The 27973-nt window shown below is 52.6% G+C and overlaps 13 protein-coding genes across 13 annotated transcripts; 8 read left to right on the plus strand and 5 right to left on the minus strand.

The window, feature by feature from the left end:
- Positions 1-471: 471 nt before the first annotated feature.
- BO83DRAFT_412160 (terpene synthase family protein) lies at positions 472-2067 on the minus strand. Its single transcript, XM_025534378.1, has 7 exons — positions 1969-2067; positions 1567-1901; positions 1352-1508; positions 1204-1293; positions 1120-1153; positions 851-1062; positions 472-798 (listed from the first exon to the last, which is right to left on the minus strand). The coding sequence occupies exons 2-7, from the start codon at positions 1712-1714 to the stop codon at positions 726-728; spliced, it is 714 nt and encodes a 237-aa protein (XP_025382816.1). The 5' UTR covers positions 1715-1901; positions 1969-2067; the 3' UTR covers positions 472-725.
- A 1285-nt stretch (positions 2068-3352) lies between these two features.
- Positions 3353-5967, minus strand: BO83DRAFT_412161 (fungal specific transcription factor domain-containing protein; the record flags this gene model as incomplete). The annotated part of the gene is made up of 6 exons (XM_025534379.1): positions 3353-4028; positions 4086-4247; positions 4304-4513; positions 4562-4694; positions 4747-5786; positions 5873-5967. 6 exons carry the CDS (start codon positions 5965-5967, stop codon positions 3353-3355), a joined length of 2316 nt encoding a protein of 771 aa, XP_025382817.1.
- Positions 5968-6588: 621 nt separating this feature from the next.
- Positions 6589-7135, plus strand: BO83DRAFT_412162 (SRPBCC domain-containing protein; the record flags this gene model as incomplete). Its single annotated transcript, XM_025534380.1, has 2 exons — positions 6589-6648; positions 6710-7135. 2 exons carry the CDS (start codon positions 6589-6591, stop codon positions 7133-7135), a joined length of 486 nt encoding a protein of 161 aa, XP_025382818.1.
- A 482-nt stretch (positions 7136-7617) lies between these two features.
- BO83DRAFT_382900 (oxidoreductase CipA-like protein) lies at positions 7618-8847 on the plus strand. Its single transcript, XM_025532339.1, has one exon. It carries the CDS (start codon positions 7864-7866, stop codon positions 8731-8733), a length of 870 nt encoding a protein of 289 aa, XP_025382819.1. The 5' UTR covers positions 7618-7863; the 3' UTR covers positions 8734-8847.
- A 340-nt stretch (positions 8848-9187) lies between these two features.
- On the plus strand, positions 9188-11222 carry BO83DRAFT_382902 (purple acid phosphatase family protein). Its single transcript, XM_025532340.1, has 2 exons — positions 9188-9578; positions 9647-11222. The coding sequence occupies exons 1-2, from the start codon at positions 9446-9448 to the stop codon at positions 11008-11010; spliced, it is 1497 nt and encodes a 498-aa protein (XP_025382820.1). The 5' UTR covers positions 9188-9445; the 3' UTR covers positions 11011-11222.
- Positions 11223-11547: 325 nt separating this feature from the next.
- Positions 11548-13566, minus strand: BO83DRAFT_403396 (C6 transcription factor; the record flags this gene model as incomplete). Its single annotated transcript, XM_025533614.1, has 9 exons — positions 11548-11805; positions 11871-11975; positions 12006-12020; positions 12108-12157; positions 12195-12587; positions 12636-13043; positions 13083-13320; positions 13343-13462; positions 13483-13566. The coding sequence occupies 9 exons, from the start codon at positions 13564-13566 to the stop codon at positions 11548-11550; spliced, it is 1671 nt and encodes a 556-aa protein (XP_025382821.1).
- Positions 13567-13775: 209 nt separating this feature from the next.
- BO83DRAFT_456989 (NAD(P)-binding protein) lies at positions 13776-15099 on the plus strand (the record flags this gene model as incomplete). Its single annotated transcript, XM_025537086.1, has 6 exons — positions 13776-14031; positions 14108-14334; positions 14402-14468; positions 14527-14664; positions 14720-14852; positions 14883-15099. 6 exons carry the CDS (start codon positions 13776-13778, stop codon positions 15043-15045), a joined length of 984 nt encoding a protein of 327 aa, XP_025382822.1. The 3' UTR covers positions 15046-15099.
- A 106-nt stretch (positions 15100-15205) lies between these two features.
- BO83DRAFT_421244 (uncharacterized protein) lies at positions 15206-16358 on the plus strand (the record flags this gene model as incomplete). Its single annotated transcript, XM_025534979.1, has 2 exons — positions 15206-15886; positions 15927-16358. The coding sequence occupies exons 1-2, from the start codon at positions 15236-15238 to the stop codon at positions 16356-16358; spliced, it is 1083 nt and encodes a 360-aa protein (XP_025382823.1). The 5' UTR covers positions 15206-15235.
- Positions 16359-16911: 553 nt separating this feature from the next.
- On the plus strand, positions 16912-18593 carry BO83DRAFT_382904 (uncharacterized protein). The gene is made up of 2 exons (XM_025532341.1): positions 16912-18163; positions 18219-18593. Exons 1-2 carry the CDS (start codon positions 16945-16947, stop codon positions 18464-18466), a joined length of 1467 nt encoding a protein of 488 aa, XP_025382824.1. The 5' UTR covers positions 16912-16944; the 3' UTR covers positions 18467-18593.
- A 19-nt stretch (positions 18594-18612) lies between these two features.
- Positions 18613-19604, minus strand: BO83DRAFT_457004 (uncharacterized protein). Its single transcript, XM_025537087.1, has 3 exons — positions 19563-19604; positions 19407-19529; positions 18613-19341 (listed from the first exon to the last, which is right to left on the minus strand). Exon 3 carries the CDS (start codon positions 19135-19137, stop codon positions 18640-18642), a length of 498 nt encoding a protein of 165 aa, XP_025382825.1. The 5' UTR covers positions 19138-19341; positions 19407-19529; positions 19563-19604; the 3' UTR covers positions 18613-18639.
- On the plus strand, positions 19465-20514 carry BO83DRAFT_457006 (nmrA-like family protein; the record flags this gene model as incomplete). Its single annotated transcript, XM_025537088.1, has 5 exons — positions 19465-19548; positions 19596-20064; positions 20129-20291; positions 20359-20395; positions 20437-20514. 5 exons carry the CDS (start codon positions 19465-19467, stop codon positions 20512-20514), a joined length of 831 nt encoding a protein of 276 aa, XP_025382826.1.
- A 97-nt stretch (positions 20515-20611) lies between these two features.
- BO83DRAFT_164751 (Gfo/Idh/MocA family protein) lies at positions 20612-22557 on the minus strand. The gene is made up of 3 exons (XM_025526347.1): positions 21589-22557; positions 21341-21499; positions 20612-21279 (listed from the first exon to the last, which is right to left on the minus strand). The coding sequence occupies exons 1-3, from the start codon at positions 22190-22192 to the stop codon at positions 20885-20887; spliced, it is 1158 nt and encodes a 385-aa protein (XP_025382827.1). The 5' UTR covers positions 22193-22557; the 3' UTR covers positions 20612-20884.
- Positions 22558-23497: 940 nt separating this feature from the next.
- Positions 23498-27920, plus strand: BO83DRAFT_382906 (sensor histidine kinase). Its single transcript, XM_025532342.1, has 7 exons — positions 23498-23779; positions 23959-25131; positions 25187-25903; positions 25971-26987; positions 27048-27321; positions 27378-27492; positions 27550-27920. Exons 1-7 carry the CDS (start codon positions 23721-23723, stop codon positions 27759-27761), a joined length of 3567 nt encoding a protein of 1188 aa, XP_025382828.1. The 5' UTR covers positions 23498-23720; the 3' UTR covers positions 27762-27920.
- Positions 27921-27973: the final 53 nt, after the last annotated feature.

The following is a 27973-nucleotide window of genomic DNA, read 5'->3' on the forward strand; positions in this document are numbered from 1 at the left end:
GGCGGGCTGCAGAAAGGTGCGCGGCACTGGCATCTTCAGTGGAACGGTTGACCTTATGCAAGTATCTCAATCAAGTAGGTCCAACCACACGCACAAGGAGCAACTCTCTGTTCTCTATATGCCCACGGCTGGTTAGTGCGGATATCCCGGCTCGCTATATCAATTTCTGGTCTAACTTTTCCGATAATCTTTGCCTCTTTTGATATCATTACGAAGCCAAGGCAACAAATCTAGACACACCCTGCACCGGATCAAAGGAAACCAAAACTTGCCATGTCGACAATTGGGTGAGGACTAGCTCTGTAGAAGGTGCGCAACAACAACAACAACAATAGACATTCGCTGTGAGACGGCCCATTACTTCCTATACTTCCTGTCACCGGGAGTGTTGTAAAATTCACACCGGTTTTCAATTCATCTACAGCTACGGCGCCAGATTGTTTAGTGGATGATGTACTTCAAATCCTCCATGAATTGATGGACATGCTCTCCAGAGCTTGCCAGTATATATCATAGTACAGATAGAAAAAGCCTCCAAAGTCATAATATGCATATAGAAGAGACTAATTCACTAAGATAATAAGAGGGTTCAACTGCTTTGCACACTCCTGCCATTGTTTCTTTGTTTTCGAATACTCCAATGTGGCCATCTACCGACGTATTGAATTACCTGGACTCTTGGGTGCAGTTACATACCACCCGATCAGTTTCATGAAGATAATATGTTAAAACAACAAGACCATAGCACCTGTCTGATCTATAGGCACAGAGGAGAGCATATATCGTGGAGTAGCAAGACTATATCCTAGCGTTAAAGGCAGTGCAATATCCTGGGAAAGGCCTCACGAACCTCCACTTAATAAAGCCCGCGCAGTAGCGGCGGCATGACTCGATCAAGAATTTCAAAGGCATTTGATCAGACCTTGCCACAATATCAGCTTCAATGCGGTCCAAGTCCGCAAATGAATCCCTGAGAATCTGGAACGAAATGTCGATGGCGGTTTGCGGTGATTTCGCCTGGTTGAGAAGAATAGGTATCAGGCTGTATACTTCTCCTTTATGCTAAACAGGTTTGGAGTCAGTATACATCTTTCTGAGTGAAGAAGTTCCATGACTGACAATCTCCTTCTTGAGGGACAGGATATCATTTGTGCTAAGCATAGATTAGCAGGGAATATTGAACTCCATTTGATATGTACTGACACAGCGATAATAAGGTTCGTCTCGTGCCAGATGTCCTTCACCAACGGACTACGTGTCATTGACCGGGGGATTCGCAGGTGCGTGGAGAGCCTTTGAAATATCATATATTAATGTTAGACATATGGCACGGTCGGTGGTGCTGACATACTCTGTTGCAGCGCATATCACCCCCATCAAGTTTGTTCCGAGCCGGTACGCCAGGTATTGGTCGGTTGACGGTATATCGGTTCCAAGACGATTTTCCTGTTCAACCTTGGACATGTCGATGACAAACATGATCTCTTCTGCCAATGTGAGCCTATGTTCTATATAGCGTCAGTCTCGTCATAGGTGGTAGGAATCCGCTCTGCCTAACTGACATACCTTCGTCATACTCCTCTCGGATGAAATCTGCTATTGGACTAAACCCGCAAATGATGGTATTGTCGGTAATATGATCACATTGTTTCGATTTCAATTCCAGACTGCTACCGATATACTGACGCGTCTCGTCCCGAAACTGCTGACCCATATTCAGGTTGTACGCCGTCGACTGGGATGCCCCATCCAGTTCATCGTCCCAGACAATCAACCATACAGCTAGAAATGCCAAGACACGCAGCTTTCTGAATGATGTATGTGGCCACCAAAGACAGGCTAATAGTGGGAAATCAGAAGCTTTTACTTTGCGTGCCTTGGCTGGATCTCCGGGCAAGAGACTTAGAAAGTCACTGGCATCAGCGTCATTTTCTGGTAAAGGCCCCTGAAGTGATGTGAGATACATACCTCTCTATATAGTCATTAACACATAGTGCTAATAAAGTATGGTTGCTGTTTTTGCCCCCGGGTTCATTCCTTATCAGAGACCGAAGATCCGGTATGAAGCACGTATGGCCATGTAACCGTTGAAGAATAACGTCCTGTGTTGGAGGGTTCTTCTTCATTTCTGCAGATGGTAAGATGCAGCGGGTGTTGATTAAGATATACTTCAGAGACCTGGGTTGTCTTGCACGCAACACGCAACAGTTGAATCCTCATGGATTTCCACTTCAAACGTTTAACAGTTACACATTCATTGCTTATATATAGTCATACAAATTCCAAAGCTGCGAAAGAAAGTGACAAACGGCCGTTAATCATTATGACATCCTTATGACTTTTCCTTACAAGGCAAATCATAGAACGGATAGATTGCAACGTTGGATGACACTTCAGCAACGGAAGGGGTAGGCATGTTGATCGTTTACTCGCAGCATGTGAACTGGATTTTGGCAGGATACACGTTCTGACATTCTCTGTTCGAATCCGGTGTTTTGCAGGAAGCCGACTTCTGGGCGTTTCGCCACCTGCATGCTCTGATATGCATGTAGCTTGATATAGTATTTCCGAGCGCATGCACCAGATGCAGTTTAGTAGTCAAGCGTGTGTGGCAGTAAATATGAGGATTGAATGATCTCAGAGGTACAAGTTTCGGCTCGTTTTCGGGGCATCGTATTGGGATATCCCATGGTGACGGTGTCAGAGAGTTCACCCTCAAATGCATTTCACTACAAAGGTTCTCGAACCATGCCTCTTGAAGCTGGATGGTGTGACTGACGTCATGCCCATTCCGTCATGAAGTATTGCAGCGACACCTAGCTGTAAAGAAAGCTGTAAGCATTCTTTTCTCTTGTTCCGGCCTGAGCAGAAATCCGTCCTACCAACTTGTGGACAGCCGGCTCAATAATCGGGACCAGTTACCATGTGGAAAAGGCATTAACATCCTCTCCCTTAGGGCATTCCTTCTTTTGGGCCCACCCGAACGGGGAGCGGGGAATATTACGTTTCAAGTAGTCCATGCCTTTGGTATACTAGAACGGCTACCCCTAACATCAGGTCGACGCGTTCGTGACGGATACTTCTGTCCCCTACTATGTACAACCCTTGCAAATCCTTCTCAAACCGATGACAACTTAGAAGACAAGGGTGCCTTGGCATAGAATCATTTCTTCCAGCTGTCTTGTTCGAGCGCCTACAGTCGCAATCAAGTTTTCCTATCTCAACAATATGGGATTAGAAGCATGATGCTAGGAGATGCTTTCATAGTGAATCCGCTGCAAAATGATGAGACTTTCTTAGAAACTGAGGAGCATATACCAAACAGGTCAGATGCCATACGATATTCCCCAACTCACACAAATGCGCGAGGGATCCCTTCACTGAGCAGGATGTTACAAAGATTGGGTGCCATGAAGTCGACTGTGGATGTGGGTGCATCAGTAATTACAGAGTAGTATGGCACGAGATCACTAAGCTGAGTATCTTGACCCGTAGAAGAACCCTCTGTGAGCACAGGCTTACACGGCATGTTTGGGTGCCCTTCAGTATCTTCCCGGTTCCACCCCGATGATTCCGAAAGGCCCTGCGGACGGCCATACGCAAGGTTTATCTTGCCCCCAAGAGCTCGGCGTTTCTGCCGGCGTATCTGCCATTGTTGGCGCAAGGTGCCCAGGAAAACGCTGGTGCGTCGGGCATTCTCGAAGCAGCTAGCCATGCGGTCAAGGGCCCGAAAGCAAGTATTGAGATGGTTCACCAGGAGTTGATCTCGAGACGTGGTTCTAACGGGAACAGTGTTGAAGATCAATATCAGTGCAGCCGAAAATACAAATGAAACCATCTGGATACTGGTCTTGTCAAATCCGTAGGTCTGCTCATAGAGGCCGAGCAGTTGAACGATGGCCACTGCAGATTCGATGCACATTTTTCGAGCATGGCCTGAGCCCGGACCTTGAGGAGGCTGGGGCTGTATATGACGTCGCGAGATGTAGGGCTTGTGGCAATGGATCATGAACTGGTAGTACTGCATACTGAATTGCTGTCAAATTTGAGACCGAAAATGAACAAAAGATCCTGGCAGGACTTACTGGAGGGTGAGAACATGAGGCAAGGGCGATCGGAAACCAGAATGAGTTCCTTCATCGACCTTAAGCTCTTTGGGGAGGTTAACCTGCCACATTCGCAACTTCTCAACGGTTGTCGAAGCCAGCTCCTGCAGGGCGTGAGTAGAGATCTCTGAACAGCCGTATCTTTGGAAGTAACCGTTAGCGCCAAGAACATTTCTTTACTGGAGGCGGTGTCTTACAAGATGTCGGTGAGCGGGAGCATGATTTCATAGAGTGAGACCCATTCCTGGCAGAGTGGGTTAAAGGGAATTGGAGGGAAATTACTCCCAAGTTGATCAGGATATGGCTTCCAGGTCGAGGTAGGAAACGGGCTCGGAGACATGGGCTCCCGCACCGTGACGGCGTCCATCCGGCATTGGGCGGAGCGACCTAGATAAAATCCCCAGAACCTGGATAATAAGCTGGTTATCCCAGGAGAAGAGGGCGGGGACACTTACTGCTCATTCAAATAGACCCCCCAGAATACCATACGGCGCACCTCGGCGTCTTGATGGGGAATGATTCCCTTTTCCACATACGGGCCCATCTCCAGATGAAGCCCCAAATCCAATGTGAGACGCATGGCCATCCCTTCTTCGTTAGCCTCAGTGCATCCCATTTACTGGGAAGGGGGAAGGCTTACCACTGTATAGCCATCCTCGAGTATCCCGGGTACAGGATGCCTCATGGTTACTGAGAATAACCAAGGCCTGTATGGTTGCAATTGACGGGTTATCCAGTTCAAGTTCTACTAGCAGCTTGGCCCGGTCGCCAAAGTATTCCGCCAGTGAACGGGGAAAGGTGACAAAGTCGGGGTGATATTTGGGCTCATAGGCGGCTCCCAAGGCACACATGGCGTCCGAGAGGGCTCGGGAATAATATGGCGTTACAAGCCCCTCCTCACGGCTTTGTGTTCGAGACCGCCAGAAGCTTTCGGCATCAATTACATGCAGGCTGGGATCCTGCCAAGCAAAGAAGAGCTCAATGAGGTGCTTTTCGAATGCTTCGTCGACATTTTGATTAAGCTTGGCGTTCTCTAGCAACTCGGGCGCATCCCGGGAAATGGCGATAGGCGGGGTGACATCTACGAGTGCATCCAGGAGCGTTAAGTTGGATGTGGAACCAAAGTATCGAAGTTGGCCATCGTGGGTGACTTGCAACCTTCCTAGTCGACAGGAGAGCTGGTCTGTGACTTCGTCGTCACTGTCCCCATCTTCTTCCACTTCGTCCTCCTTCGGTCTTCTCTGCATAGTGGAGCCCTTCCACATCGGCCGTTCATTGTCGCACAAGGGATCAAAAGCATCTAGAGGCACAGTCGGTTGGCTGGATGGCCCTACGCTATGGGTCTCGTCCATCTGAGTGGGAGGAGCGGCGCTGTTGATGGACGCGGGCGTAGTGGGCCCGATGTTAACATTGACACTATTATTTTGCCCTCTCCGGGGGCTGGTGTGGTTTGGAATTGTGGGAAAGTCTTCGCATCCCAGCTCCAAAGCATCCAGAACATTTTTCAAGATACGATGGTCCTCCTCGTCGATGGGCGGAACTGGTAGGCCACGCTCTTTGATATAGTGGACGAGGCTGTCCACCCGGCGTGCCAGCACAGCCACGGCCGGGCGCACAGGGACTTTCCGTTTGTCATCGCTTTGTCGGTAGCGACAGGTTTTGCCTCGAATGGCACAGTTTCTACAGGTTGGGGTACCTCCGCCACACTATCGCAAATGAGAATCGGTGATGGTGGTGGTTGGGCGACGGGGATGGAGTTGAATTACCTTGACTTTCCCTTCACGACAGGGGATGCAGGCCGTGGTAACATGCTTCCGAAGGGACCGTTGACTTCTGGATGTGGCAGGCATAGTCGGAACATAAGAAAGAAAACTCACAATGGCAATTCACAGTTAAAGCGAGAATGACTCTAATGAAGGGATGGAAAAACACGAAAACTCTTCCGCCCGGAAATCATATCCCGAGCGGAGAGAAGGAGAGAGAACGGCCGACGGTCGGAAATCCACCCTGTGCCCCTATCCATGATTTTATATGTCTAAGGATGCTCGGAATGTGCTGCCAAATACAGTGATCCTTTCTTTATGTGTTTCTAGAGACTGGGGAGTCGTTTGGTGAACGAGTATCCAAGGCAGAAAGGGTATTGAATCCCGGAGGTTCGATCATCTTTTTCTTAGCCACGCCATGTCAAGACAGAGCATTCAGAGTCGTCTTCTTAACAGCTAGAACGGACTAGATATATTCCAAGCATCCGCTTCCGTTCTTCCACTTTCTTTTTATCTTGTTGTTGGTTTTGAGCCAGACTAGCTATCACATCCCTATCACATCCAAGCCGCAATGGGTCTGCAACGATGAGGGTTTCGGACACGGCATTCCGTGCGCCCGCTTGAGTCGTCCTTTAAAGGGCAGGCCGATACCTGAAGCTCTGCTCATCATTGCCAAAATATAGCGAGCTATTTTCGGAACAGAAAAAGCTATCTATCCAATGCATACCATCACAACCAGCGTGGAGATTGCAGCCGCTCCCGAGGTAGTGCGGGACAAGGTGCGTCCCATTGCTGCAATCCCAAAGTGTACCCAACAAACTGACCACGTCCGCGCAACAGTTCCTGGATTTCGCAGCTTTGCCCACCTATTCACCGTCCGGCTTTATACAGCACATCATCCCGGTCAATGACAAGCTTCCCGAACACCTTCAAGCTGGGGACCAATTGAAATGTACTGTCAACTACGGCAAGTCGCAATTCACCCCCACCGTTCGAACCAATAGCCCAGACCTCTTCAGCTGGGTGGGCTCGATCCCCGGAATTTTTACAGGCGAGCATCGCTTCAGCTTTAAATGCGCTCCGACAGACCAGCCTGGCCAAGCGAGCCGAACACGTCTCGTTCACGAAGAGCGATTCACCGGACTGCTCAGCTTTCTCATGGGTCAGGGCATGCTGGCCAACGCTGCCGGGTGGAGAGATAATACCCGCCAAGGGTTTGAATCATTCAACCGGGATTTTAAAGCTTGGGTGGAGACCACGAGATAATACATGGTAACAGTGCTGGGGCATGAACAGGGACAGCAGGAGCGTTGTGTAGTGGCATAGTCAACTTAATAATATTAATGTGCTTATCACACATCATCAGGGATCACTAATTATGCTGTGAAATGGTCATCGCTAATCAGAAGGATCTCACTCCTTCACTCCCTCGTCAAGTAAGCAAGCCTATCGATGAGGTGAGATTCGCTCCATGTCGGGCAGATCGGGGTATCGGACCCCGTATCTCCTCCTTCCCGCGCCCCAGGGCTGTCCACTTATCCCCGGGCTGCTGTTTTGCTTGTTAAGCACTGCATGGAAGAGAAGGTTGCTGATTCATCTAACTCCGGGCGACCATACTATTGACGCCGAGGCCATGGCGGAGATAATGCCTCTAATCCCCGGTCAATAGTATGACGGGGATTCCTTCGACAATATATAATCGCCCACTTGCTGCCACAATAGCAGCAGAAGCAGATTCAATTCAACAGCCCCTTTGTGAACAGAAATTCATCTGTATTCCTCATGATGACCAACCAATACGCCAAGGACCAACCGGCTGAGTTCAGCAACCGCATTCAACGCATTGCTATCGTCGGAGTAAGTGCATTATGCCAAACTGTACCATCCACATAGCTAACCGTAGGTCCAATTGCCAGGCCGGGGGAACCGTCGGAAAGCCCATCACCGAGGAACTGCTTCGGACTGGACAGCATAGCGTGACAGCCCTGACCCGCATGGGTAGTACGAGCCAGGTGCCCGCCGACGTCCAGTCCATTACTGTGGACTACGATGATGAGGCCAGCCTGGTGCGCGCTCTCCAGGGCCAGGACTGCTTGATCATCAGTCTCTCAGTGCGGACCCCTCGCGATACCCAGTCAAAGCTGCTGCAAGCTGCCTCTCAAGCTGGGATCCGGCATGTGATGCCTAATGTCTGGGGCTGTGATGTCACGCACCCGCCGTTAGCCGACAGCGGTCTCAACTGGGGAGGATTTCGCGACCTCGTGGCCGGCATCGAGGCCAAGGGCATGGCGTGGACCGCACTGATCTGTGGGTTCTGGTATGAGCACAGTCTGGTACTGGGGCCGAGTGCATTCGGCTTCGATCTTTCCACTAAGAAGCTCATCCTGAACGACGACGGCAACACCAAGGTCAATGTCAGCACCCTGGCCCAGTGTGGCCGGGCCGTGGCTACTCTTCTGAGTCTTCCTGTGCTCCCAGAAGACGAACAAGATGACCAGCTGACAATGAGTCGATGGCGGAACAAGCCGATGTACATCTCCGATTTCCTGCTCACTCAGCGAGACATGCTGGCAAGTTGGCTCCGAGTGACAGGCGATACGGCAGACAGTTGGACGATCGAACAGGAACCCTCCCAAAGTCGATATGAGCGCGGATTGGAGTCGGTGAAGCAGGGCGACCATGCGGGATTAGTGCTGGCCATGTACTCGCGAATCTTCTTCCCTAACGGCGATGGCAATTACGAGCACCGTCGGGGGCTAGACAACGACCTGCTGCGACTTCCCACGGAGGATTTGGATGAGCATACGCGCGAGGCCAAGCTCATGTTTGACCGGGGATATAATTATATGACAAACCGTAATTGACGAGGGTGGATGGTCAAGGATGCCTTTTGCTGTATGAAGACCTTGCGAGGGTGGGGTTTGTTACTACCTCGCATGCAGCAAGTCAGTCTTGATTAGCTAGTAGCGAGATAATGTAACCCACCATTAACATTATGTTGTATAACTTCCATCTGTAACCGAAGTGAACCAGACCCAAAGAGTAATGTCAGTCCATCCATCGCCGACGGATCGCCGACCGGAGTGATCGACAGACGGGAATAGCCTCGGTTCTTCTCTCGCCTAATGGCCTCTCCTTCCGAAGCAGTGACAGCCGTCGCCGATCCCACGTGCAGCAACTAATGCCTTCATCCACGCTTCTCACTCGCTCTTCCTCTTCGTCACCTGCCAAGTTTGCAGAAATGAAATTAATTAATGCAGAAATGAAGAGGACCCCTCTCTCCCTCGTCCATTTTCCAAGCAGAGACGCGAGCCGGCGCACGTTGCCTGCCACAATAACCCTATTCTGTAGCGTCGTCCGACAAGCTCTCCTGGATGCGATGCAAGCCTTCATTCAGTGCTCCGCATCAGTCCTATCTCCGCCCACGTGTTACTCCTAGGACGCATTTTTGGTCATGCGTCCGCTCACTGGAACTGCATAAATAAGTATCTCAGCGGCCGCTACCTTCGCTGCTTCATCAGGAGCGTCTTCCGTGGGTGTCAAATAATTTGGTGTCTGCCCTGATCACGCGCCAACATGTCCAAGCTCCTTGCCTTGACCAAGGTGTTGCCCGTCCTCGCGGCGGGTGCCCTAGCCGTCGATTATCCCACCATCCCCACAGACAAGACCACCCCTTACCAACAGAGATTGGCAATTTATGGATCCAACGGTGAGGAGCCCTGCTCTCCATCTCCATGAGACAAGAGCCACCGCTGACCTCCCGGACGAATCATTCAGCTGTCTCCGTCGCATGGAACACTTATGAGCAGCTGAACCAGAGCTGCGTCGAGTATGGCACCTCAAGCAGCAACCTGGATTCCAAGGCCTGCACGACCAAGTCGACGACTTACTCAACCTCGAGAACTTGGTCCAACGTCGCCTACCTCACCGACCTCACTCCGGCCACCACCTATTACTACAAGATTGTGTCTGACAACTCTACCGTGGGACAATTCCTCAGCCCACGCACCCCCGGTGACACAACTCCCTTCAGCATGGACGTCGTCATTGACTTGGGTGTCTATGGTACTGACGGCTACACGCTGTCCTCGCGTAAGGCGAAGAAGTCCGACATCCCCAAGGTCGAGCCCGACCTGAACCACACCACCATTGGCCGCCTGGCCGATACCATCAACGACTACGAGCTGGTCATTCACCCGGGTGATTTTGCCTACGCCGATGATTGGTACGAGGACGTTGGTAACTGGCTGGACGGCTCTGATGCATACCAGTCGATCCTGGAGCGCTTCTACGACCAGCTGGCTCCCATCTCGGGTAACCGTCTGTACATGCCGGGACCAGGCAACCACGAGGCTGACTGCAGCGAGATTCCCTACCTGAATGAACTGTGTCCGGAGGGCCAGAAGAACTTCACGGACTTCCTGCACCGCTTCGATGCCACCGTTCCCAGCGCCTTCGCTTCTCAGTCTACTAACGCCACCGCCAAAGCACTCGCTGAGAAGGCACGCAGTCTTGCTGTGCCGCCCTTCTGGTACTCCTTCGAGTACGGCATGGTCCACGTCACCATGATTGATACTGAGACTGACTTCAAGGATGCGCCCGACGGCACTGACGGCTCGGCAGACCTCGACACAGGCCCGTTCGGCTTCAAGAACGAGCAGCTTGAGTTTCTCGAAGCCGACCTGGCCAGCGTCGACCGCACGGTCACCCCCTGGGTAGTGGTGGCCGGCCATCGTCCTTGGTACACTACAGGCGACGGGAACGCCTGCGATGTCTGCCAGGAGGCGTTTGAGAACATCTTCTACAAGTATGGTGTCGACTTGGGGGTCTTCGGCCACGTCCACAACTCCCAGCGCTTCCAGCCTGTGGTCAATGATACTGCCGATCCGAATGGTCTGAACAACCCCAAGGCGCCCATGTACATTGTCGCGGGTGGTGCTGGCAACATTGAGGGCCTGAGCTCTGTGGGTACGGAGCCTTCGTACACGGCTTTTGCCTACGCCGATGACTACAGCTACAGCACCTTGCGCTTTCTGAACTCAACGGCTTTGCAGGTTGACTTTATCCGCTCTACTACGGGAGAGACTCTGGACTCCAGTGTGCTGTACAAAGATCATTCCACCCAGTTTGTGGTGCAGTAGACGGGTTGCCGAGATGGAATGGTGGAATCTTCAAGAAAGCAAGGATGATTTTGTAAAGATGTGTACATATTATCAAGAATGACAGGATGCCCGATCCTGGGAAGTTGACGTGTTCATCATAAATATATCTGACATTGTCACCCGGGGCTGGGCCCATAGCCTCGAGGTAGTAGTAGTACTCTCTCGCCCCCTTCACATGGCTTCGGTGGTGGTTGAAATGGTTGGTATTCATAGTGAGTCACATATTGCCAGAATTGTGTATTCTCCAAGACGTCTACAGGAAGCCAACCATTCTCCTCACTCAAACTCGCGTGGATGTGGGAAAATTGTCGATGGCATATGGGCAGCGGCTGATGCCCATTGCTTCATCATATATCTCTTTAGATTCGCATAGAATATACCTTGACAAGATTCATTGCGGGACAGGTGCACTCAGCCTCGGTCTGTTCCGGGACACAAAGCCAGACAATGAAACTTCATATCACCTTGATATCAGTTTATTATCAGCTGAGCACTCGATACACTAGCTAATTTTTTTTATGATACAATATCAGGCGGTGATCGTGGCTCGTCTCTGATCTCTCCTCCGTCCCCGATGCATCCCTGTGCGACTGCAGCTTGCTCCATAAGATGCGACACCAATGCTGAGGTCACCCCATCCTTTTGGAAGTCATTGTTTCTCCATCGTGCAACGACTTTGGATGCTACAGCCCAGGCTCGGTCAGTCAGCATTGTTTGTGGCACAACGCCAATCTGCCTCAGGACAAAAATGGCAGCATGCCATTGCGGGTATTTCTCGAAGAGCCATGACCACGCTTGGTGCGAGGGTCAGTCTCAAGCAGATTCGCAGACTCTAGTACTTCAATTGCCGTCTCAAAGATCCGTTCCTGTTTAAGTGCTTCCACATTCGACAGCACCAATGTCTGCTCTGCCGCGGACATACCTTCGGGGAGATGAGCAATCAACTATGATCGGGCAAGAGCCAGGCGGATGACTGTGGCTGTTACCCACTGTAACGGAATTGAGACGTCACAGAAGTCCAGGTATCGTCTGCGCAATCTACTATGAATCTGCTTCAGTCCATGAAGCCTTGCTACCCTGTCCAGTGAACTGTCTTTGCCGTGACCGCCGCTGCTACTATGCAGATCTGAGTGAAGTTGTCAATGTGAGCATTGTCATTTCACACCGTATCAAACAGAATGTCACATCAGTGAAGCTGGATCTTTCGTTGTGGAACGACCTTGATTCGAGCGGTATATCCGAGTCATGAATATTCCGGGGTAACTTGGTTTCGTATGTTCCCTCTTTGATTTGCGTACCAACGGCACGAAACGCGGAAGACTGGCAGTCTAATAAGTATAATTCCCACCATATCCGGCGTCGTACTTCTGCTCCAAACGGGTTTAATCCAAGGTATGTACCATCACGATGTAACCCTAGCCCCTGTGCTATGCGATGTACAGCCGCTGTCATAACCCAGGCGAAGGCGGCATCGTCTTCCCCACGTAGAGAAGTTAAAAAGAGGATTGTGGCCTGAAGCACGGTCAGGTTGTGCGACTGAAGAAAGTTGGCACGCGCTAATGTTTGTTGTGTAGCGAATCAATAGTGCTGCTGCAGATTCCCACGTTCCTGGTCAAATACATGCTTGCACCGCTCTGGGTTCATGCTGGTGATAGCAGCAAAGTATACGGCAAACCTCATAGCCTCAGAGGCCCTGTCGCCGGGAATAGTCGTTGCAGCTGCACTGTTCAAGATTTTAGCAAGCGATGGCTTATGGAAGATTATGTTCAACGGGGCAACATTCTCTTCGAACAAGTCCCATAAGATAGAGTGCTGGACGCTGCTGGGGTAAAAGTCGGATAGGGAAACTGCCATCGACGAATACTGGAATACGAATCCATTGCCGGATACCATTTTATGCTCCCTGCCGACTGATGCCACCTCTTGCGTCCCAGACTCATCCTTCGCTTTCCCAAGGCGATGCTTGCAGTGCTGACTGTCTTCGATCATCCGGTACGACCCGGCAAGGCGCCCTTTGTCAGTATTGCAAGTGCCACATTCGCAGAGCCTACCAACCTGTGTTTCTAAGTCAACAAGCACCTCGTGGTTGATATACTGGGAGGATCCTCTGTCCACAAACAATTTCCCGCGCTCGCCTTTCACAGCGGTGCTGTTCTCTGCTGGCTGGGGGTGATGCCTTGGGTTGTAATTCACAGTCTCCAGCTTTTCGGTTAGAGCCTGCACCTCCTTCTCCAGGGCCCTCAGGCGTGAAACCAGTTGAGCCTTCAGTGACCGTTTCTTGCGTCGTGGCTCGATCGGGGCCTGGGAAGACGCACTCCGAGGCCGACTTGACGCCACTCGCGCAAGGCCGGGCTTTATCACATCGTATCTTCTTCTGATTGCAACGCCGGCAACTGCGTGTAGTCAAGGCCGTGTTCATCACGCCGGTATGCTAACAAGCATTGGCGTGACCCAGTCAAAGATAGAACTAGAAAGCCCACTGAATCTCAGAAGCCATGCTGTCATATAAGGATACATGCCCTTGCCGTTCGGCATTAAAACGAAGCCCCGAAAGGGGCACCGTTAGTCAAATCATGCAAAACCATTCATCATCTCTGCCTCGGGGCCGAAATAGATGTCATGTTAAGAATGCCATCATATACAAAATGAATTAGATAAACGAGGTAAGGATTATACATATAAACAAGGGTATGCTGATCCCTTTCACTTCCACCTCCCCCTTAAAAGAGTTACCTTGAAACAACATGGCGCCCGCTTCCACCAATACTGGAATCCCGAAAGACTCTTGTGTTCTAGTTACTGGTGTCAACGGCTATGTCGCCTCTCACATGGCGGAACAGCTCCTACAGCAGGGCTACAAAGTCTGTGGAACTGTACGGGACCCATCTAAGAGCCAATGGATTGAACACCTGTCCCACGAGAAGTATGGTGGCGACCGGTTTGAGCTAGCCAGGGTTGAGGACATGACTGCGCTTGGTGCCTTCGACCAAGCAGTCAAAGGTAAGTTCTTCCACAATCGTGGATCAGGCATAACAGCTCGGCAGGTTTGCTCCACAGGACTAATCGACAACGACAGGGATGTCTGGCGTGGCCCACGTCGCAACTATCCTGGGCCACACACCCGTATTGATCACGGGGGTTATCAGTACTAATCGAAGCCTCCTTATCAGCGCAGCGAGAGAAGACACAATAAAGCGATTCGTATACACTTCCTCGTCCGAGGCAGCAACCCTCTCATCCTTCTCGGAGCACCAAGAGGGGTCAAGCATGTCTATATCTGCGAATGCGTGGAATGAAGAGGCTGTCCGCAGAAGCCAGACAAACGCCTTGAGTCCGAAAAAAAGGCTTCGACATATACGCCGCCAGCAAGACTCTGGGTGAGCAGGAGATATGGAAGTGGGCAGCAGAGAATCGCCCGGGGTTCTTTATAAATACGGGTAAGCCAAACGCACTATTTGTATGGGTCTTGACAATTAGCTGACCTTCGTCATTCAGTCCTGCCGTCTGTATGCTTCGGGGCCTCCATCGATGCTAATTCTCAGGGCCATTCCTCATCATCTGGCTGGCCCGCAGCTATTTTTCGTAACCAGTTTGATCAGGTCTGGCCATTCCTGCAGCACATCATACCTAAAGGTATCTCAGCTCTGTACTCCAGGTTTTGAGTAATACATCTGACATAGAATCACAGGCGCCTACTACGTTGATGTGGAGGATGTTGCACTTCTCCATGTGGCGGGTCTCACCCACCCGGAAGTGAAGAATGAGCGTCTCTTCGCTTTTGGGAACCCCTTTACATGGCACGAAGTCGTGTCCATATATCAGTAAGCTTTCCCCGATCGTGAGTTTTCAAGCGAACTGCCAGGTGCCAACAAGATGGTTCATTATGACATCGGGCCGGATGCCCGTGCGCAGGATTTACTGAGGGTAATGGGAAAGCCTGGGTGGTCTACCTTGGAGGACACTCTGATGGCGAACGTATCGGACATATTCCAGGCTACAGAGCAAACGGGGTGACCCAAATGTCTCAAGATAATTTCAGGGAAAGTGGAAAGTGGGACGGTAGCGGATACTATAGTTTTCTCAGTCTAGGCTGCAGCTGGAAGCCTAAATACACCCAGCCTTTTATATAGGAATTCCCCACTTCAGAGCCTCTTCCTCTCTTTCTAATCCTTACCACCTCCTTCACAAGCTGCTGTGACTCAGTATGCCAACGAACGCTCTGAACAACACCAACCCACCGTCCCACGACGCGGACGAGACCATGCGAAAGGCCGTTGATCGGTACCGCACACGCATGGCAGCAGCCAACCGACAATTCGTCCAGGACCGCATCGATGAGATCAACGCCCGCGGGCTCGCGACGGAGGAGGAAAAAATCCGCAAGATGTGGGATTGGCGCCGATTTGAGGACTTGAACCGAGACGAAGCGGCCAGTGACAACGATCCCGAGGAGCGCCGCAAGAGAAACCAGTTCCGGCAGACGCGGGAGTTGGCGGCAGTGCCCGCGCTGCTGGTCGAGGACACATTCCCCCTGTTCTCCCTGGATGGGCTCCACCCGCCGCGGCTGCGCACACCAGAAGCCCGCCAGATCTTTCTCGACACCCTACAGGAAGTGTTCCAACGGCAGGCGGAGGAGTGGGCGGCCGCCGAGGGCGAGTATCTAGACTTAGCCTCGGAGCCGATCCCGCGCTGTGAGGAGCTGGGCCGGCTCTTGGCGTATGCCCATGAGGTGGAAGACCCGGACTTTCGCCACTCGGGCATCGCCCCCTTGGAGGCAGGTCTGTTCGTACAGACGCGATATGGCACCCTCCCCTGTCTGGATACACAGGAGGAGCGGGACCAGTACCATGCACGTGTACGCCAGGAATGTGCGTGGCTGCGGGAGCGGGCTGGAGGGGGAGTACACGGACTTGATCAACAAGGTCCAGATTCCGGCCTCCCCAGATGTGGATCTGGATGTCTGGGCGGGCGTGGTCATGGGCACCGGCTACGTCGGGGAGTATCCGAAATGGTACAGCGCGTATCTCTACTGCCGGAAGAGTCCAGATGAGGATATGGAGGGGATCCATTACCAGGATGAAGGCGTCCAGGACGCCCCCAATATCCGGGAGTGGGGTTGGCGTGTGGTCTTTATGGAGGAGGAGGGCATCTTGCAGCCACAGGTGCTCTATGGACGGAAGCCGCGCTTTGACTCGATCCCTGAGTTTCTGGACTGGTACGCGAGCTGGCCGGACTATCTGGATGCCCGCGGGCTGCTCAGTCTCCGCCGGCATCTGAAAGGATGTGAGACTGATTGCGAGTCCGACTTTGAGATGCACGAACCGTAGTACTTGGATTCTGGTCATCGCTCGGTGCCGCTTGCATGTCTTTTTCCCGGAACCTGACCTCAGTCAACGCCCACTTCTCAATGCAAAACATCGTATGCAAGCAGAGAAGAAGCTTCGAACGAAAGATGACAATGCGAGCAAGCTGGGGCATAGATGAGGGATCAAGGGTCGGAGTAATGATCTTCGCGACCCTCTTTGCTATATTCCGAGAGTACGTACGCTAGTAGACAGGTATTTCTCAGTTTCAATCTGGCTTGCTCATCTCCCAGGTGGAACCATTGTTGAACAAAAATGGAGGACTTTGAGCTCATTATGACCTTGAGAAAGAATTGATGGTGTATGTAAATATGCAGTATGTCCAGCAGCATTGTCTTGATATAAAATATATTTGTCTGACAACCAAGACGAGCTAGTCTTGTTTGGGTGCAGACCCTGATGGGTTGGATCCACTTGGTTCAGGCACGAGGGTCTTTAGCTCCGATTCTGCCTGGCCACCGTCTTCCCTATAAATGAGGCTAACCACCCGCCACCCGCAAAGAGCAAAATGATATGAAGAAAAAAAATTTAAAAATTTTTCATCCGTATTATGAACCTCTCGCAACTCCTTCTGGTCCTGTCGTGGTGGTGTGTTTCCACGGCGGCTGTGGCAGAAGAGACCTGCGACAATGCTCCTCCCAACGATCCCATCGGCATCGACCTCGGCCATCGTTTTGTCTTTGCCTCCTACGCAAATTCTATAAACAATTTCACCCTATTGGGGGTAGTCAATCACAAGGAGTACCAGCGGCAGATCGAAGAACTGTCCATGGACCATTTTCAGCGATCCGGGCTTGGGAAGCCGAGAAGCGGATCTAGGTCGACACCGCTGGCGCTCCTGACCAGCGTCATGTGGAGCTTGTTCGAAGTGATCGATGCTAGAGTCTCCATCAGAAGCAACGCATACGTCATCTGGACTCAAGACTCGATCCGCTCGATGTCTGACACTGTCTACGGGATCATCCCCGTCTCTCTCCAACAAAAGGCCAAGTCCTTCCTCGTCTCGCGCGGCCTGATCAAGCAGAAACTGTCTCTATCCGACGTCACGGAAACACTCACGGAAGTACTCGCCGAGCTCAAGGCTACTTCCCTTGCAGCCCACGGCGTCAACGTGACCTGGGCCGTGGTCGGCGTACCCGACTTCTTCAACGACACGCTGAGAGAGACTGTTATTCAAGCCGGGCAGCAGGTGGGCATCACCATCCTCGAGGGTGCCGTGCCCCCGCGCTCCTTCTGCACTCACTACCTCAATCCGGCGATCGACCAGGATGATCGTGTCCTGGTTGTCCACCAGGGAGAAACCCATTGTGGTGTTCAGTTGTACGACGGGTCGCCACAGCGCCGCCGCAAGGGCCAGTCAGTGTATCCATATCTTCCCTTAGATCCGTGGAGTGGGGATAGGATTCAGTACCGCCTTGTGAAGGAGCTTGTTGACGGTGATGCTCAGTTGAAAACCCTGGTTGTTCAGGGTCTTGATAACGGATTCTTGATACAGGCGGTGCTGAAGACAAGGTTGACGTTGAAGGGTTATGATCCGGCAGTGGAGCTGTTGCTGGGGCTCGAGCCATTGCTGGAGGATCAGCTCGGTGGTAACAGAGATTTTGAAGACGGGGAGACGCTCGACGAACTTCCGCTAAATCTAGATTCCTGGTGGACGCATGGGAACATCCCCGACCTGGTTCTTACGCGTAGCCAGATCATGGCAGCTGAGAAGAACTACATGGAAACTTTGGCAAATAATATTCAAGTTTATTTGCAAGCTATGTCGGGTATGTCTCATGGACCACTTAGCCCCGTATGAGTATCAGTGTTGACTTCCTACAGACCCACACGAAACGAGAAAAGCAACAAAACAAGAGAGAGTGGACTACGCGATCATCTTGACCGATTATTTCGATGGAGAGCTTGTGCACCGTGCCGTGCAGGAGGCTATCGGGCATGGCGTTCCTATTGTTGGGTCGTTAAAGGATATCACTATGGTGGCGGAGGGTGCGGCGAGACTGGCGTGGACACGGAGGGAGAATCTTCTGTTGATGCGCGAAAGTAGAAAGACTAGACATGATGAGCTTTGATAGGGAAATACCATACCAAGAGCTAAACCGGTCGGCAGATAGATGTACGTTATGCGTCACAGATAATCATTCCAGAGATCGATGTGTACCGAAGATATCTTTTTCGATTACTACACCAGCGTCAAAGGCAAGCAATTCTGATAGATGATATTTCACAATTTCCTTTACTCGGTTCATGCTGTTGGGTATATCATTATACTATACATCACATGTGCCTTCCAGATCCGACTATCTCTTGAATCCAATTCCTTCTTCAACCAGGTTGCAAAGTCCATCATTTTGGGATATGTCTCTCTCAACCTCGGAATGTCAGCCCTATATCCTTCCTTTCGATACCACTGGAAAATGTATCCCATATCCTTCATCATGGCCATGAAGAACGAGCATATCGGGCGGAATATCATGGGCAGTGGCTGTCCAGTCTTCTGTTCAAAGATCAACCCCATCCCTTCGAAGGTGAGCATATCACCGGCAAGAGAAATGGTCCTCCCCTTGTACTTTTCCGGATTGAGGAAAGCTTCAGCGCCGAAGTATTCAATGTCGCTTGTGGCGACAAGCTGCAGCGGCTTTCCAGCCAATGCCATCTTGAAGCATGTGGTGAAAACCTTGTCGAAGAAATTCGGAGTCAGCTTTTCGAAGAAGGCAGCCGGGCGCAGGATCACCGAGTCCATGTTGCCATCTTTGCTTCAGTTGACCAGATGGTGTTCAATATTATCTTTCTTGATGAAATGGGGTATCTTGGTGGGATTTTCAAGCGAGTGCTCCTCGCCGCCGCGATCAACGGGGCTGTAGACGAAGAACTTAACCTTTTGTCGAATAGACTCATCGGTCAACGCTTTTCCTTGCGTTTCTTCCGCCTTGTTGCCAATTGCGGCCTGTCGAGACGCAGTCAATTAAAAAAAGCGATCTATGTAGACCAAAGACAGGCCCGTTGACCTACCTGTACACTATATACTCCCCAGATGGGCGAGGTCGTTGAGCGTTGAGCATTGCGGCAGATGGCACTCGGGTCATCAAGGTCACCCTCCACCAACTTGATATTTGCGGACAAACTAGCCAGCTTCTGGGCAGACGCGGAAGAGGTGTTCCTGATGACGGCGAGGATCTCAAAGGGAGCCTTCCGGAGAAGGAATGTTTGCCGGTTGAAGGTACGGCGTTTGATCAGGACGCCATTGCCACGTTCGTCCAAGGCTGCGATGTCGTTGTCTGCTGCTACCTGGGCGATGACAAGCTCATGGTGGATGGCCAGAAACTTCTCATTGATGCTTGCGAATCGGCCAATGTTCCGCGCTACGTGGCTAGCGACTGGGCACTGGATTACACGAAATTGAAGTTGGGCGACTTGTTCCCCAAGGATCCCATGATCCACATCAAGAACTACCTCGATACAAAGACGAAGGTTGCGGGAGGGCATATTCTCATCGGTGGCTTCATGGGGCCCATCTTCAGTCCCTCCTTCAACATTGTGGATGTTCAGACCAACACCTTCCGCTACTGGGGTGATGGGAATGAGATCATGGAGGGAACGACCTACGACGATGCGGCCAAGTACACGGCAAAGGTGGTCTTGGATTCGGAAGCAAAGGGTGTGCTGAAGTGTAAGTCGTCAATCCAATATTCCTCTTGAGAACTAGTGCTAATGAATGGGCTTCTTGCCTTCAGTTGTCGGAGGCCGTGCTACGATCCAGGAGATTGCCAAGTCGTATGAAAAGGTCTACGGCACTCCTGTTACACTGGAAAACCGCGGATCCCTCGAGGACCTGGACAAGACCATGCATGATAAGCGGACGACGAGCCCTCAGGATGTTTACAGCTATATGTCCTTGTAAGTCCACACTTTCAATTCCTGTTTCATCCTCTCAATCTCGACTAACCGAGGGTTACTTTTATAGGTTCTTTCACTACTACTGGGTCAGTGGACAGACCTTTGTTGGGGCGAGCTGGACAATGCCCGTTATCCGGATGTCAAGGCAGTTGATTGGGAGGGGTTCATGAGGAGCTGGTCCCAGGAGCAGATTGGGACATCTTACTTTGCTCTGAACATGTAAGATGTGCGATATAGCTGGGATGAGCGGGTCATTTTACCTTGAATAAAGTGTCTAGCCGCTTAGGCAAATTTTACTTCTTTATTTTCTAAACCTATCTGTACCTTCTACCGAGAGCTCTCATTTGTCCGCCATTTAAGTGTCCTTGAATCTTCGTAACCTGTGGACAATATGAGGAACGAGACAGCATAACCTTTACTTTTACCTTGCAGCGAGCAGGTAAACCACATATATCAAATCGCACATGACCAATACCTATAAAATAGGATTGAACACTATCCACAACAGAGTCTTAATCTGAGCTACGTAATGCACTCATCTGGGCCACACACTATGCATCAGCATTGACAAGTGCGTCCACCGACTGAGAATATCATTTGTTAAAGCCATCCAACCACCGAGCCAGTTGCCTGGCCCGACCGGCGGCGTCTTCCAACGACACGTAACCGTCGGGGTTGCCCTTGGCAAAGTCGATCAGGGTCCGCTGGACGGAACGGGCCATGACCGGCAACTCCAGCTGGTCCTCCGACCACGACCACTCCACGGCCTCCACTGTGTCCGTGGCGTGGTGGTGAACCGAAATGGTCGCCGGGTTCTGGTACGCGTCCGCCTGCAGCGATATCCCTGCAGGCGCCGACAAACGAATGGCTCCCGCTTCGCAGTTCAGCGTCCACGAGAGCGATGGGTCTCCCGGGAAAGGTTGACCTCGCGCAAAATATGCCACGAGACTGGCCCCAGGGACTGTATAGGATGATTCAGGCAGGGACCCTGTCGCCTGTTAGCGTACCATGCAACATTTCATAGCAATGCGGCAGGCTCCAGGTCATACCATGCACACTCAGTAAATCCGGCACATCTGAGTCAACCACTTCCACGAACTCCCGTGTCTGGGGATCACGAATGCGGATACGAGGCCGCTGGATCTGGGTACGCGCTTCATCGGTGCCGACAACCACATTCCCCACGACGGATTGGACATAATCAATCACTATCCTCATGTCAGTGCTAGTCTGCTACAGCTGCTCTGAGCTCAACGCAAACGGCTAGCACCAGAAGAAGAGGGGGATAAAGACGAACTATGACCAAAACCAATGACGATGGGATTGCCGCCCACTTCCTTCTGCGAAAAGTACTTCAGACCCGGGGGCAGAAACTCTCGATCGAACGTGCCGCCAAAGCCACGGACCTCTGTGCTCAGCAGGCGACCCAGCTGGCCAGAGCGCAGGATCTCCTTGACTTTAAGCACGGCGGGAGCAAAGCGGCCCTGGAGGCCTACGGCCACCCGCGCCCCACTAGCACCCGCTACGGCGAGCAGGTCGTCCACATGGGCCAGCGAGCTAGCAATGGGCCACTCGATATAGACGGACTTGCCAGCGCGGACACTGGCCAGCACGGTCTCGTAATGCTTGTCGACGCGCGTATTGCAGATGACGAGATCGATGGCGGGATCGGCGGCCAGATCATCTGGGTTGCCATAAGGTTTTACGGTGGTCGGGTCCAGCTGGTAAGTCCGGATGGCGGATTCTGCAGCGGCCACACTGCTGTTGCAGAGAGATGTGATCTGGTAGAGCTCTCGACCTGCAGTACTCTGGATTGCCGGCAGGTGGGCATCGGCCGCCCAGGAGGTGATGGCAGAGGATGACAAGCCGATTAGAGCAGTACGAAGGGGGGTAGTGGACATATTGGCAGGAGAATGGAATTGCAGATGGATCTATGTGGATTCAAGACAACCATGAGTGTTTATTCCCCCTGTCGGAGATGCATGATGCATAATATATCATTAGAGACATTGTAGGGGTTGATAATATATCATTTGTGTTTTACAAATGCGGAGGGGAAGATTGATTAGAAATCAACAATGGCGCAATCCTTCGAGCACATGCAAGATTATCCTTGAATTAGGGTGGTAAGTGTCGCCGTCACAAGAGTAGTTATCACATAGCCTGAAGTTCAATGCAGTTATTCTGTCAGGCGTATAGACGGAGAGGCGGCAAGGGGGTGGTGGATGGGGTTGGCCGTTTCCGCTGCAGCGGATCGGTGGTTTTGTTTGACGGCGGGCTTGAGCGGAGGTCACCTTCCGCCCTGGTCATTATTAAGTTACCCTAAAGGCTGCTTTCCTCCCCGATCGGGTCGATCGCACTTCGAAGTTTTGGGTAATTTTTAAGTTAAACTCGCACGAGGGGGAGGGTTCCACCCTCCGATTTGCATATTCGATCGCATTCTGTTCGATCGGAGAGGGAAGAGAGGCAGATCGATGGTTGATCTGGGAAGCTTGTCGGGATTCCGATCGGCGGGTCCGCGCCTAACGGCCTACTTTACGCCTGGCCCGTCATATGTGCTCTATGCAGAGTATAGTATAGTTAGTGCGCAGAGAATAAATCGTGATGACAGCATCTTTGCTGCCTTAGGATGCAGGTGTTGGGGCTCGCGATGGTTGAGTGTCCAATCGGCCCCCGTCCCAATTTATCGGGTGCCTGAATCACCTGTGGCCAGCTGCTGCCTCAGGCTAATCGGTTGGAAGCCCGAGACGTCAGGCGGCAGATGAGTCAGCCGTGGCCCAACGGCGTCCTTGCTGAAAGGGGACTAGCGGGAGGTCGACGGGGGTCTGGCCCAGCGGGGAGAGCGGGGCGGGCCGCCAATGAGCAGGCAGGTGGACGGCGCAAAAAGCCGGTTTTGGGCGGGTTGGAGATTCTCAGCTCAGCGGCGGGTTCGGACGCCGGCCAGTCACACGTCGCTTAGTTAGTTCCTGCTCCAACTGCCCGGGATGTCGTAGGAGCAGTAAGTATCTAACAGTAACTAACTACCAACTAGCAGTAATGAAGTCGGCTTGCTATCTCCGAGTTCCCTTCCTTGTATCCCTCTCTCTCTCTCTCTCTCCATCCATCTTCTTTCCTTTCCCTTCTCCCTTTTCCCTTTTCCCTCTTCTCCCTTCTCCCTTCTCCCTTCTTCTATACTACTCTCTCTCCCTCCCCTCCCCTCTAGTAGACTATTCCTCACCCTGCCGCTAATTCCCCACATTCCTTCGTTTGCCCACCATCTTTCTTTTTTTCTCCCTCTTTCTTCCCTCGTTTGCTTTTCCCGGCTGTGGCGGCTTGTTTTTATTCTTTTCTATTTTTTGTTTTTCCTTCACCTTCATCTTGCTTGGTTTCCCTTCCCATTTTCCTTCCCCCTTCCTCATCCTACGATATGCCAGCAGCGTCCCGTGAGTGATGGCGGCCTCCTTCCAGCACCCTGAGGCTGAGCGGGAGAGAATCAGAGACTTGTCCCGGTAAGTTGATCCAACTTTCTCCGCCTTTTCCCCGACAGGATTAGAGCAGATCAAGATCAGCTCTGATCTGATCTGATCTGATCTGATCTGATCCTCTCTGCAATGTCGATCATCACTACCCTTTTTCTCCAATTCAACTGCGATATTATATTTACACAGTCTGACCGTCGTCGCGCTAGGTACTATTGCACCGTCGATCGTCCCGCCCTCCGTCTGGAAGCGGCCGCAGAGGAGACGACTCACTCTGCCGCCCATGGGGATACCTCCTCCTCCACTACTCCCGACGTCCGGCTGTCGTCCGATATCACTCTCACGGCGCTGGCTCAGCTGGCTGTCTTTCGCTTTGCCTGCAACCGCGCCTTCATCTCCATCATCGATGGCTCCAATCAATATCTGATCGCCGAAGCCACCAAATCCATCTCTTTGCGCGATAAGGATCAGCATGACCCCGATGATGGCATCTACCTGGGGGTCCGCACCCTCGACCTGGTCTGGGGGGTCTGTCCTCATTCCATTGCCCTGTTCACCGGGCAGGATCCCTCCAAGCTCGTCGACTCCATCAACGTGACCGCCAATACCTCCCGTTACGTCGTCCGAGACTTTACCCAGGAGGACTTCTTCAAAGATCGTCCCTATGTCACCGGATGGCCCTATTTCCGCTTCTACGCCGAGGTCCCGCTGTACAGTCCCGCTGGTCATGTTCTCGGTTCCTTTTGCGTCATCGATGATAAGCCTCGTTCCGACTTTGGGGATCGAGAGATCGCCTCCCTGCGTGAGGTGGCCGATGCCGTCACCCAGCACCTCGAACACGTTCGCATTTCCCATTCGCATCGCCGCGCCGAGAGTCTTGTCAAGGGTCTGACCAGCTTCGTGAAAGACCATCCCGCCTTCGACCCGACCAATGTGCCTGGACCTAGCCATGGGCCTACGCTGGTGCCCAGCACTGAGCCTGCACCCCCGCAGCCCCTGTCGTTAACCGACGACCCGTTGCGAGAGCCTCCTACGCAGCTCCAGTCCGCATCCTCCGAAATGACGGGCGAATTGGCCTCTTTATTCTCCGCCGTCACTTGCTCCGAGATCACCGCCACCTCGACCTCCGTGAACGTACCGGGTCCACGCCCCGTCCCGGTCGCCGTCCCGGATGAAGTCCTTCCGCCCGACGGATCGGAGACGCACGATTCCAGCGTCGTGGTGTCCGACCACACCGAATATCCGGTCGTCTCAGTCATCGAACGCGAGGCCCGCTCCGAAAGCCTATTTCGCATCTTCACCCGCGCCAGCCTCACCCTGCGCGACTCGATGGATCTGGATGGTGTGGTGTTCCTGGATGCCAGTCGGTGTAACGCCGGAGTGTGAGTACCGTGTCCAAACCCAAGGGTCGTAGAGGCGTATTAACGAAACAAGCAGTGTTCGCCCCGGCCAGCCCGGGTCCTGGGAGCCTCTCCCCACCACCGCCAATCCCGAGTTCCTCGCCGATCCCTACCCCAGTCCGGTCGACTTGCCCGGCGTGGGCTCCCTTTCCAACGTATCGGAGAAGCCGTGTGAGGTACTAGGAAGCGCCCATCAAGATGAGGTGAGCGCCAATCAACCCATCACGGAGGCTCTTCTCAACCAGATGATTGCCGCCTTCCCTCATGGCCAGTTCTTCAATTTGCACGACTGGATTGACGAGGAGGGTGGCCAATCTCTGTCGCCCTCGCTAGAGGAGCGGTCGGAAGGAGATCATACCATGTCCGATATCTGCCGTCGACTGCGCCAGCATTTACCCGAGGCCTACTGTGTACTCTTCTACCCATTGTGGGACTGGAATCAATCACGCTGGCTGGCGGGTACCCTGGTCTGGACCCAGGCCAGCAATCGCGCGCTGGGTGTCGATGAGCTACATTACTTTAAAGTGTTCGGAGACTCCATCATCTCCGAGGTGGCCCGCGTGGATTGGGCCAGCACCCAGCAGTCCAAGTCGGATTTCATCTCCTCCGTTAGCCATGAGCTGCGGTCGCCACTGCATGGCATTTTGGCCAGCGCAGAACTGCTGCAGACAACCCCGCTGCATTCGAGTCAGGCTCACTGGATGAACATGGTCAAGAGCTGTGGATTGACTCTGCTGGACACCTTGAACCACCTGTAAGTTTTTAGCCCGTTCGTTTATGAATTTAGCACCACACTACCCCCTTTGCTAAATCACAAACAGCTTGGACTTCGCCAAGATCAACAACTTGACGACGACTGAGGAGGCCAGCCCCGACCAGTCCAAACCCAGCGTGACGAACCTTCTAACCGTGTTCGACCTCGACGACCTCATCGAAGAGGTCACGGATGTTCAGTACACGGGCCAGCGATTGGCCCAAGCGGTGGCTCCCTTGACGGGACGCCCAGCGCAGCCGACCTCTATACGGCTGGATGGGGAACTCACAGTCGTGGTGCGTGTACAGGAGCGGAGCACGTGGAGGATACAGTCGGTAGCTGGTGCCTGGCGACGCATCGTGATGAACCTGCTGGGCAATTCGTTGAAGTGGACCAAGGCAGGTTTTGTCGAGGTGTCGCTCTCCAAGGCCCGCCGCGAGTCCAACCCACACACAGTCTTGGCGCATCTGTCGGTCACTGATACGGGTTCGGGTATCAGTCCAGACTTCCTCCGACACAAGCTCTTCTCTCCTTTTACGCAGGAAGACGCTTTATCGGAGGGTCTTGGGCTGGGATTCAGCATTGTGCGCCAGCTGGTTGCCTCGTTAGAAGGCCACATCGACGTACGCAGCGAAGTCGGCGTGGGCACCCAGGTTGACATCTATATCCCCGTGCGTCCTAGCGCGGCGCAGGCATCCCGTCGCGGCAGCCCGGACGAACTCGCCACGCCGCTGCCGCCTATGGCAGCCTGCCTGATTGGATTTGACGGTTATCCCAATCCGCGGGAGATCCCCACGGGCATCCTGCCGGCCGAAGCCAAACGCAAGCTGGCCATTCGGAGCTCCCTGACTTCGGTGCTCGTTCAGCAACCGGGCTGGACGCTGGCACTGGCCGAATCCTTGGACCGTGCGCAGGGCGACGTGGCCGTGGTTGAGCAGGGTGATCTGCACCCGACGCCAGACAAACCATCTCCCCTTGACGTGATGGTGCAGCGCGGTTTCAAATACTTCATTGTACTGGATAGCAACAAGCCGTTGCCGCAAATCGAGGCGCTGGCTCCAAATGTTGTTCGGGTATCTCAGCCGTAGGTCGACCTTATAACAAACACCCCTTTCGTGATCTGTCCAGACTTAACGTTGAATAGATTCGGACCCCAGAAATTTGACGACGCTATCCGGCGGGTGCAGACCTTAGCCCGTGAGGCTGCGCTCAATTGCCCGCCGTCGCGGCCGGCACCGATGCCACTGCAGCCCTCCCTGTCCGCATCGCTCGGTCTGACGCCGCCAGGTGCTCCAGATTCGGCCATTGATTTCGCCTCCCCCTGTACGCCGCTGGAGCCTGCGCATTCTCATCCTCCCAGTAAAGCTCCAAAGGACATACATGTTCTCATCGTAGATGACAACGACATCAATTTGAAGGTTTGTCGAGAATCCTGCCAACGTTTTTGCATGCCATGACTAATCCTGGTTCATAGATTCTGGCGACGTTCATTCGAAAGATTGGTTGCAGCTATGACACTGCATCCAACGGACTACTAGCCCTGAACACGTACAAGGAAGCCACGCGGCGCCACGATCTCATCTTGATGGGTAAGACATCTCTTCCCCTGTCTTAGCACCCGGACTGCAACTGACCGTATTGTACAGACATATCGATGCCAGTGATGGACGGCATCGTCGCGACGGACCATATCCGACGATACGAAAAGAAGAACGGCCTCATTCCCTCGCGTATCATCGCCGTGACGGGCTTGGGGTCGACAGACCGCCAGCAACAAGCGCTGTCGGCGGGGGTGGATGAGTATTTGGTCAAGCCCGTGTCCCTGCGCGGGCTGAAGAAAGTGATGCGGATTTCATGATGACGACTCTTGCACGATACCTCTTCTCCTCATGGTTCTGTACAAAAGCATACACCCTGCGGGGGCCTTGGGGGTGCCCCTTAGTGTGTGATATATTCTTCCAGTAGACAAATGTATATACGAAGATTTTGCCTGGATGGCTCGGATGAATGATGCTGTGGATTATGTGTCAATAGGTCTGAAAGTCTGGCCTCCGGTCTGTTGTGGGTCAC

This window comes from Aspergillus eucalypticola (assembly GCF_003184535.1).
Source record: "Aspergillus eucalypticola CBS 122712 chromosome Unknown BO83scaffold_39, whole genome shotgun sequence".
In the NCBI taxonomy this organism is placed as follows: Eukaryota; Fungi; Ascomycota; class Eurotiomycetes; order Eurotiales; family Aspergillaceae; genus Aspergillus; species Aspergillus eucalypticola.

Coding starts and splice junctions, on each gene's coding strand:
- BO83DRAFT_382904 (XM_025532341.1), top strand. CDS start 16,945: ATGAACCTCTCGCAACTCCTTCTGGTCCTGTCGTGGTGGTGTGTTTCC. Junction 18,164..18,218: donor TTATTTGCAAGCTATGTCGG/GTATGTCTCATG, acceptor GACTTCCTACAG/ACCCACACGAAACGAGAAAA.
- BO83DRAFT_457004 (XM_025537087.1), bottom strand. CDS start 19,137: ATGGACTCGGTGATCCTGCGCCCGGCTGCCTTCTTCGAAAAGCTGACT.
- BO83DRAFT_412160 (XM_025534378.1), bottom strand. CDS start 1,714: ATGGGTCAGCAGTTTCGGGACGAGACGCGTCAGTATATCGGTAGCAGT. Junction 1,509..1,566: donor CCGAGAGGAGTATGACGAAG/GTATGTCAGTTA, acceptor GACGCTATATAG/AACATAGGCTCACATTGGCA. Junction 1,063..1,119: donor TGTCCCTCAAGAAGGAGATT/GTCAGTCATGGA, acceptor AAACCTGTTTAG/CATAAAGGAGAAGTATACAG.
- BO83DRAFT_164751 (XM_025526347.1), bottom strand. CDS start 22,192: ATGTCCACTACCCCCCTTCGTACTGCTCTAATCGGCTTGTCATCCTCT. Junction 21,500..21,588: donor CGTCATTGGTTTTGGTCATA/GTTCGTCTTTAT, acceptor ACATGAGGATAG/TGATTGATTATGTCCAATCC. Junction 21,280..21,340: donor GGATTTACTGAGTGTGCATG/GTATGACCTGGA, acceptor AACAGGCGACAG/GGTCCCTGCCTGAATCATCC.
- BO83DRAFT_382900 (XM_025532339.1), top strand. CDS start 7,864: ATGGGTAGTACGAGCCAGGTGCCCGCCGACGTCCAGTCCATTACTGTG.
- BO83DRAFT_382902 (XM_025532340.1), top strand. CDS start 9,446: ATGTCCAAGCTCCTTGCCTTGACCAAGGTGTTGCCCGTCCTCGCGGCG. Junction 9,579..9,646: donor GGCAATTTATGGATCCAACG/GTGAGGAGCCCT, acceptor CGAATCATTCAG/CTGTCTCCGTCGCATGGAAC.
- BO83DRAFT_382906 (XM_025532342.1), top strand. CDS start 23,721: ATGGCGGCCTCCTTCCAGCACCCTGAGGCTGAGCGGGAGAGAATCAGA. Junction 25,132..25,186: donor AGTCGGTGTAACGCCGGAGT/GTGAGTACCGTG, acceptor CGAAACAAGCAG/TGTTCGCCCCGGCCAGCCCG. Junction 27,493..27,549: donor CCACGATCTCATCTTGATGG/GTAAGACATCTC, acceptor CGTATTGTACAG/ACATATCGATGCCAGTGATG.